The 9,997-nt window shown below is 40.0% G+C and overlaps 1 protein-coding gene across 1 annotated transcript; it reads right to left on the bottom strand.

Moving 5' to 3' along the window:
* Positions 1-9,085: 9,085 nt before the first annotated feature.
* Positions 9,086-9,997, bottom strand: LOC137734437 (uncharacterized). Its single transcript, XM_068473705.1, has one exon. The coding sequence runs from the start codon at positions 9,995-9,997 to the stop codon at positions 9,086-9,088; it is 912 nt and encodes a 303-aa protein (XP_068329806.1).

The raw sequence follows: 9,997 nt of genomic DNA, 5'->3' as shown, positions 1-9,997 counted from the left end.
AGAGAGGTTTTCTGTAAGAGTATTGTTATCCATGCACTCATTTTTACTGCTCACACACCCCTCTCAATTTTTGGTTGTTGGGATCGAATAAATTGAAATTTATCACAAACAAAAAATTAATAAGGCTGTGTTGGAGGTAAAAATGGGTTTGTGAATCAAATTATTCTTTTGTAAACTCATGCTTATAGCCTACTCAATTTCAATACGTATTATTATTTAATGTATATTTACTAGAGGATATGTAGTAAATAATACATTTATGCTAAAAATTATAAATTAGTAATGTGACATCCCACGTCGTCCAGGGGAGTGATCCTTATATGTATATTTCCAATCCCTACCTAGCACGAGGCCTTTTGGGAGCTCACTGGCTTCGGGTTCCGTAGGAACTTCGAAGTTAAGCGAGAAGGGGGCTAGAGCAATCCCATGATGGGTGACCCACTGGGAAGTTGCTCATGAGTTCCCAAAAACAAAACCGTGAGGGAATGGTAAGCCCAAAGCGGACAATATCGTGCTACGGTGGTGGAGCGAACCCGGGAAGTGATCCGCCCCGGGCCGGGATGTGACAATTTGGTATCAGAGCCTAACCCTGGTCGCGTGTGTGCCGACGAGGACGTCGGGCCCCTAAGGGGGGTGGATTGTGACATCCCACATCGCCCAGGGGAGTGATCCTTATATGTATATTTCCAATCCCTACCTAGCACGAGGCCTTTTGGGAGCTCACTGGCTTCGGGTTCCGTAGGAACTTCGAAGTTAAGCGAGAAGGGGGCTAGAGCAATCCCATGATGGGTGACCCACTGGGAAGTTGCTCGTGAGTTCCCAAAAACAAAACCGTGAGGGAATGGTAAGCCCAAAGCGGACAATATCGTGCTACGGTGGTGGAGCGGGCCCGGGAAGTGATCCGCCCCGGGCCGGGATGTGACAAGTAATATCTCTGATCCCCCTTTATCCTCTTCTTTAAAGAAAAAGACCATTTACCATATGTAATTTAGCCTTTGTGCTTCTTACTCAAGAAAAGAAATTTTTTTTTTTTTAAATCCACAATTAAATCTCTATCTCCGCAATTCCTTACTTTCTGTTGCAATTTTCCAATGAATGTCACCTTTGGTGCGTTCTGTGACATCCCGTCCCGGAAATATCGAAACGCACGTGTGAATTGTCAACTTTACCCCTAGTTCGTTTCTTTGACATTATTGGTTGTTTTGTGTGTTGTGGCATGTGTTGGGCCACACACACACATGTACACTCACTGTCTCTCTCTGCCCTTTCTCTGTCTCTGTCTCTCATCTCCCTCTCCTTTCCCGTTCACCTTAAACGTACGGACAAACACCAAACCCCTCAAACCTTAGCAGATCGAGGAAACTAAGGTCACTATCGAACTCGTGAGGTTGAGAGGAGCACGATCATACCATTTTCAGGTAAGAACTCTAACGTTTTCACGTCGATTTGACAATGGCAGATTTGTGTACTGGTCATGCAAACCTTAATCTAGCATGTTTTTGGAATTTTGAAGCTCGTAGGTGTCTTAGTGAGGTCCCAAGGAGCCTCAGAGTGCTTCGTTGGACGAATTTGGACGTCGGGATCGTCCTGTTCAAAGTTGGCCGGTTTTGGATAGTTTGCACAGGTAAGATCGCGTGAGTTTTAGCCCTTAAAACTTGTATGGACGTGTTCTACTAGTCCTAAGCTTTAATTTGGTGCAAGAAACGTGAAAAACGGTTGAGAATCGAGTGAGAAAACACGGTTTACAGGTTTTCCAGTTTTCCGGCGCTGGCGACGGCACCGGAGATTGAACGGAGAAGGTGACGGAATATTCCGTCAAATCTGATGGAATATTCCTGACGCCGTTGACGGAATCCGTTAGAGATAACGGAATATTCCTCACGGCGTCAGTTGACGCCGTCCGTGTGCACCGCACGTGCCTGCGCATGGCCGGCGCGTGGGGGCGCGTGCGGCGGAGGAAAATTTTTCTAAAAATATAGTTGTGATCCTGAGGTTGTGTAGAGCACGTTGGTATATCCATTTGTCCATTTTGAGCAATGTATGAGAAGTTATTACGAGAAGTTGGTTATGTGCTTTAAAGTTAACGTTTTTATAGTTGTTTCGCATATAGGTGACACGTACCCCGAGGACGAGCGTGGTCACTCGAGGCAGGGGGGCTACGACCCTTCCACATACTAGTGAGTGGGCTTTTGTTTTCCGTATATACCTATATACAATTATATTCCCAGAAATTGATTAAAAAGGATTATTTGATTTTTGCCATGCACCATATTATTATCGTTTATGCATCATCACATGCATTAGTAGTGGCATACATATAATTATGCATATTTGGTGCTGAGGACGCACAGGTAAGTGCCAGGTAAGTGGTATACATGTTTATATTCAGTAGTGGTTTGAGATGCTTAGAGAGCTCGTAACCTGCACCCCCGGTGTTAGTGCTCCCTCCCAGAGTAGGGCATAGTCCTTTACATGATGTTCACCTCCCGCACCACACGCTCAGCTTGGATCCAAGTTAGGTGCACAGTCCTGTCATACAGACCACTATAGGTGGTTCCGACTCGTAGGTGACCCGCGATTATTCGCATAGTCTTCACGTGATCGTAGCACTAGAGCGTACATATGTATTACACCCAGGCCTGTCGTACAGACCACTTTAGGTGGTTCCGACTCGTGGGCAGGTTCAGTTATTGATTGTGAGATTTGAGCTCTATATGCAGCCGTACAGGTCACGTTAGGTGACTCCGGCTGCCAAATTACATGTTATTGATTTGATTTATACCTGAGCACTTGCATTTCATTATGAGGATTCGACATGGCATATTCTTGAGCATGGTTGGCATTCCTATACATACGTATATATGTTTATTTTTCTGGGAAGTATACAGGTTTTACGGAGAGGGGTTAGAATGTATTTTGCTAAATGGTTTTAGAAAGATTTGTTTTTGCCCACTCACGCTTTTGTTTTGCGCCCCTCTAGGTTCTAGTTGCTTAGCAGTTTCGGTGGTCTCCCAGAGGGTTCTTCCGGTTTTTCTGACAGATACTCACCAGCGTAGGGTCACATTCGGGTGTACTTTTGTCGCAACTTTTCTTTTGGACTGCTGTAATCTTGCTCTGAATTTGTATCTCACTACGCTAGCACTTGTTTTAGTACTTTGTATGCTAGTTTTAAATTATTTGTACTTTTTACATTATTATTCTATTAGCTTCCGCACGTGCACATGGTTACGTCACCTTCGTGTGACGGCCAGCACGCCCTGATCTCGGTCGGGGTGTGTCACGTTCTTAATCACTTTATTTACTTATTCTTGATTTAATTAATAGGTTAATTATTTATACGATCCTTGAATTTATTGGTTAGGGTTATGATTTTAAGAATAGTTTATATTATATTGTTGTTCTTTTAAATTGATTATTACATAATTTTATATAAGCAAAAATAAAAAATAAAAACATAAAAAAAACATATGATTTTATGATACTATTTTCAGCTAGCCCACCCAAGAAAAAAATCCTGGCTTCGCCTATCGCCACACCAAAGTACCAAACCTACAACCAAAAGCACACCACATCCAGATTTCTTCACCTTAGACGCAGAACCAAGAGATAGCGACTGAATCCAAAATCCATTCACCAATTCCTGTAAATATATACATAAACAAAGTAACACATGGATAGAAGGTGAGGCTAAGGGGTATGTAAAAATACCCTTACTTTAACTGTAGCTGCAAAACATTTGGCCTCGAGGGAAATTCGATGTGCTGGTTGGGGGAAGGAACATGAAGGAGAGAATTAAACTTGGCAACCATATCCGACCTAGCGTCGGCAGATCAGAGCAAGGGATCGGGAAGGTATGGATTATGAGATAAACAACTACCATGTGTGTCATACACATGAATCTTGATTTTATTTTTATTTTTTATTAGGTAGCTTTTCTTGACTTGGAAAGTTTCTGTCATCACAATATTTGGTCTGCAATGGTGAAACAATCTCGGACTCTCGCAAAAAAAAAAATATTGATTCAACTTGCTTGGATTGTGCAATTGAGGTGAGAACCAGAGTATAAGAATTGAAGCAGGGAATATAAACTGACGGAGAGGCTCAATAATGCGGACAAGGAAAAATTAATAAGGCAGTAGTGTATATGATGAAAAAAATCGTAATTCTTACGTTCATCTCAAAAGAAGAGTAAGGAGCGATACAAAGCTTCGAGAGATCCCAAAGCAAGTTCTAGAGAGTTAAAAATCACATAAGATAGAGCACACATAATCGATTAAAAGTGTATGAAAAATGCATAAACTAATTGGAGGCTCAAAAGCTCACAGGGTGCGGAGGTGCAGGTAAGTAGTCATGTTTAATCAGAAAACATACGTATAGTATCAACCACCAAAGCTAGAACACATTATGTTTAGCATGAAGCAGATAATGCGATGGACAAAAGTTTTGTAGACTAACAAAAATTGGACTTCTTTTGCGTTATTTTTTATGAAAAAAAAAAAACAACTAAGTAAAAAAGAAAAAAAATGAAAAATGGAGTTTAAAGAACACGACAGATTCCTAATGCCTTTCGAAGAGTTTCGAAACGATGAGTGTCTAAAGGCTTAGTAAACAAGTCTGCAAGTTGATGTTCAGTGGCAATAAACTCCAATATTAAAACCTTATCTTCAACCAAAACACGAAGAAAGTGGTGACGAATGTCAATATGTTTGGTACGAGAATGTTGAATAGGATTCTTGGAGATGTTTATAGCACTAGTGTTGTAACAGAAAACAGAAAAAGTGCCTTGATTAATGCCATAGTTACTAATCATTTGCTTCATCCAAAGCGATTGTGTACAACAGCTACCAGTAGCGATGTATTCGGCTTCGGCAGTGGATAAAGAAACATAGTTTTGTTTCTTACTATGCCAAGCAACAAGATTATTTCCAACATTGAAACATCCTCCAAAAGTACTTTTTCGATCATCAGCATTTCCTGCCCAATCGACATCTGAAAATCCAGCAATTTCAGAATTAGTTTCAAAGGAATAATGTAATCCAAAATCAACCGTGCCGCTCACATACCTGATGATTCTTTTGACAGCTTCCGGATGTGATTCTTTTGGATCAGCTTGATATCGTGCACAAGCACCGACACTATAAGAGATATCAGGCTTACTAGCAATAAGGTACAATAAACTTCCAATCATATTCCTATAAAGTGTTTGATCAACACTTTTTCCATTTGGATCCTTGTGAAGTTTTGTGGTTGTTGCCATGGGATTGGAGACTGGTTTTGCAGAATTCAAACCAAACTTCTTAACTAGCTTACTTGCATATTTTGTTTGAAAGACAAAAATACCATTTTCAACTTGTTTGACTTGTAATCCCAAGAAAAAATTCAGCTTCCCACACATGCTCATTTCGAATTCACTCTGCATAACCTCAGTAAACTCTTTTACATGGATGTCAAATGTTGAACCAAACACTATATCATCCACATATACTTGAGCTATCATTACATCCTTCTTGATTCTTTTAACGAACAGGGTTTTGTCAACAACCCCTTGAGTATATCCTTTTTGTAACAAATGACTTAAGAGTTTTTCGTACGATGCTCTAGGAGTTTGTTTCAAACCGTACAAAGCTTTCTTCAATCGATATACATGATCAGGTTGTTTGGGATCTACAAACCCCTTTGGCTGCTCCACGTATACTTCTTCTTGAAGTACTCCATTTAAGAAAGCACTCTTGACATCCATTTGATATAATTTAAAACGCAAATGACATGCAAAAGCAAGTAACAAACGAATGGACTCCAATCTCGCTACGGGAGCAAATATCTCGTCAAAATCCAATCTTTCTACTCGAGTATATCCTTGAGCAATAAGGCGAGCTTTATTTCTCGTGATGATACCATGTTCATCATTTTTATTCCTAAAAACCCACTTTGTTCCAATAACATTTGTTTCTTTGGGTCTGGGAACAAGGTGTCATACGTTATTTCGAACAAATTGGTTGAGTTCCTCTTGCATGGCCATGATCCAATCATCATCCAAAAGAGCTTCCTTGGCATTTTTTGGCTCAAATTTTGATAGGTAATATGTGAAGTTTACTACAATAATAGTTTTACTTCTTGTTAACATTTGATCTTCTATGTTGCCAATGATGTCTGACTTGGAATGATCTTTTTGCACCTGCTTGTGTCCTTTTTTCCAAGCTTTTGTTAAGTCAACATTTTGGTTTACTTCAACCTGAGTAGTGGATGAATCATCGATTGATTTAATTTGAAATGAGTCTTCATCAGAAACAGGTTGTTCACTACTTAGGGAGGAGTCATTCACAACAACATTAATGGACTCCATGATATTTTTAGTTTTCTTGTTGAACACCCTATATACTCTACTTGTGAGAGAGTATCCTAGAAAAATTCCATTATCACTTTGGGAATCGAATTTTGCTAACATTTCTCTATCTCAGTAAATGTAGCATATACTACCGAACACTTTTAAATGCTTGACATTTGGTTTCTTTCCTTTCCAAATCTCATATGGTGTGCACTTTGTACCAAGTCGAAGATAGACTCTATTTGCAGTATAGTAAGCAGTGCTAACTGCTTCGGCCCAAAAGTGCTTAGCCAAACACGCACTCGTCAGCATGACATGACTCATGTCAAGTAAAACACGATTCTTTCGTTCGACAACTCCATTTTGTTGAGGAGTGATTGGAGCAGAAAAATTGTGATCAATTCCTCTTTCATCACAAAACTCAGAAAATGATGTGTTTTCAAATTCAGTTCCGTGACCAGTTCTGAGTTTTATCACACGATCATTTGAAGCAATTCTATCATTTTTAATTTTATTCAGCAAGCCACAAAATGCTTTGAACGCATCAGATTTCTCTCGCAGGAAGGCAACCCAAGTGAATCGTGAGAAATCATCAACCAAGACAAGTATGTATTTTTTTTTCCCAATGCTTTTGGTCTGTACTAGTCCAATCAAGTCCAGGTGCATCAACTCCAAAGGTTGTGAAGTTTAGATGTAGTTTGTTGACTTGTGTGAACTCTTTGTTTGCTTTCCTACTTGACATTCACCACAAATTCCAAGTTCTCTTGTCAACATTGGTAAACCTCTCACATATTCCTTCTTGGAAAGCTTGATTATATCTTTACAATTCATATGGCCTAATCTTTTATGCCATAAATCCAAAACATCGTCAGTTGCTTTATTGCACATATTTGGCACATGTAACTCAGTTGCATTCACACAATAACAATTGTCTTTGGACCTTTTTCCTTCAAAAATGTCTACCCCACTAGCAACTTTTACACTACATTTCAACTTATTAAAAAATACTTCTGCATCATCATCATCACAAATTTGACTAATGCTAATTAGATTAGCTTTAAGTCCATCAACCAACATGACATTTTTTTTTAAGCATGGAATTCCTAGAGTTTTGATTTCTTCTTGTCCAACAATCTTTGCTCTTTTTCCATCTCCGAAAGTGACTGCTCCATTTTTACAATCCTCGGTGAAAGTTGTGAACTATCTTTTGTCTCCAATCATATGCCTCGAGCAACCCCTGTCAAGATATCAAGTATCTGACTGACAAGTTGAGAAGGTTGTGAACGCCACCAAACACGTAAGATTGTCTTACTCAGATGATGGTGACATCTTATCCAATAAGCAAATTTTAGTCTCCTTTCTTCTCCATACTTGCTTTACGTTTGGGGTGATGGAATTAGGCATTATTTTGGAAATTCTATTCATTCCCTTCGGGTGAGCAACAAATCTCACTTTGAGATTTGATTTTTCAGAAATCCAAGGGGTGTTGTGTTTAGTTCGAATTTCTTTTCGAAGTTTGTTACACCTAGGTCCGATATGTCCTATTTTTCCACAAAAGTGGCAAATAAGAATAAATGTTTTTGACCTAATGAAATGCTTTGGATCAACAAAAGTGCTCTCAGAATTTGACTTATTTGTAGTGGTATACGAATTTCCAAAAGCTTCACCATTACTCGCTTTCCTTCTTGGTTCTTGTAAGGCTTTGACAAATTTAGTAACATAAGAGGAAGAACTTCCAGTTCCATTAACATCAAAACCTAAACCGCTTCTATCACCTGAATTCTTTCCATAGCTCAACATTTTGTCAAATTTTCTTGAGCTAATACTAAACTCTTCAACCTTCATTTTCATGTCATTCAGTTCATTTTCAAGAAATTTATTGTCTGATGCTAGCATATGTAACTTCTCCAACATTGACTCTCGTAGCTTTTCTGCATTTTCCATTTGAGATTGATGCTCAATCTCAGCTTCCTTCTTCTCGCTTTCAAGCTGCACAAGTTTATTTTTCAGTTCATCATTTTCTTTCTTCATTTTCATGGTGATATCATAAAGTGCAGTATATTTTTGTAAGACTTCTACGGAATCAGGTTCTTCAACTTCCGAGTCATCTGTGACATCCCACATCGCCCAGGGAAGTGATCCTTATATGTATATTCCCATCCCTACCTAGCACGAGGCCTTTTGGGAGCTCACTGGCTTCGGGTTCCATGGGAACTCCGAAGTTAAGCGAGAAGGGGGCTTGAGCAATCCCATGATGGGTGACCCACTAGGAAGTTGCTCGTGAGTTCCCAAAAACAAAACCGTGAGGGAATGGTAAGCCCAAAGCGGACAATATCGTGCTACGGTGGTGGAGTCGGGCCCGGGATGTGGTCCCGCCCGGGCCGGGATGTGACAATTTGGTATCAGAGCCTAACCCTAGTTGCGTGTGTGCCGACGAGGACGTCGGGCCCCTAAGGGGGGTGGATTGTGACATCCCACATCGCCCAGGGAAGTGATCCTTATATGTATATTCCCATCCCTACCTAGCACGAGGCCTTTTGGGAGCTCACTGGCTTCGGGTTCCATGGGAACTTCGAAGTTAAGCGAGAATGGGGCTTGAGCAATCCCATGATGGGTGACCCATTGGGAAGTTGCTTGTGAGTTCCCAAAAACAAAACCGTGAGGGAATGGTAAGCCCAAAGCGGACAATATCGTGCTACGGTGGTGGAGTCGGGCCCGGGATGTGGTCCCGCCCGGGCCGGGATGTGACACATCAGTATCTTATCCATCAAGAATTCCAATAAACACAACCACTTCGTCATCATCTTCAGATGCTGTGTCTTTTTCTGAATCACTGTCACTCCAAGTGGAGGTTAAAGCCTTGTTCCTTTCATCCTTCAGCTTTCTAAGAGTGTTGGCACATTCATGAGCATGATGTCCATACCCTTGACATTCAAAACACTTGTCTTTATCATTTGAACTTTTTTTGCCACCAAGTTTCACAAACTTAGTGGAATTTCCATTAGAGACATCTCGAGAACGAGAAACTTTGGAGTTTGAATCAAAATTGTTCCAATGTTCACGTCCCCTGGAACTTCTAAGCTTCAAAAAATTTCTTGCTTGTTTGGTGAGAAGAGCAAATTCATCTTGAGTCAAGTTTTCAAATGAATCCTCATTCACTTTTTCATTATTGACTTTGAACGCCACATTTTTTCCTTTCTTAACTTCAGTGAAGTCAGATTCATATGTTTGTAGTGATCCAATCAATTGTTCCAACTTGTAAGTGTTTAAATCTCTTGATTTTTCTATACCTGTCATTTTCGCATGAAACCTTGAAGGAAGAGATCTTAGAATTTTCTTAACAATCCTATGTTCTGGAATGCTGTCACCAAGATTGTGACAACCATTGACAATTACACTAAGCTTAGCATAAAAGTCGGAGAAACTCTCATCATCTAGCATTTTGATATTTTCAAATTTTGTGATCAAATTTTGAAGCTTGGATTCTTTGATAGTGGAGTTACTTTCATGAGTAACTTCAAGAATATCCCAAGCCTTTTTCGCTATTGTGCATTTACTTATGTAGTTAAATTGCTCAGGCGAAACGGCAGTGAACAACAATTTCAATGCTCTTTGATTGAATGTGCTGGAGCTGCGTTCATCTTCGATCCATTCCCTTCTAGGCTTAAGCAT

The sequence above is a fragment of the Pyrus communis genome, chromosome 7 (genome assembly GCF_041283825.1).
Source record: "Pyrus communis isolate YQ-2024b chromosome 7, ASM4128382v1, whole genome shotgun sequence".
NCBI lineage: Eukaryota > Viridiplantae > Streptophyta > Magnoliopsida > Rosales > Rosaceae > Pyrus > Pyrus communis.
This window is presented reverse-complemented; position numbering and strand designations above follow the sequence as displayed.

What these genes read in the sequence shown, in the direction of transcription:
- LOC137734437 (XM_068473705.1), bottom strand. Translation starts at nt 9,997, where the DNA reads ATGCTTAAGCCTAGAAGGGAATGGATCGAAGATGAACGCAGCTCCAGC.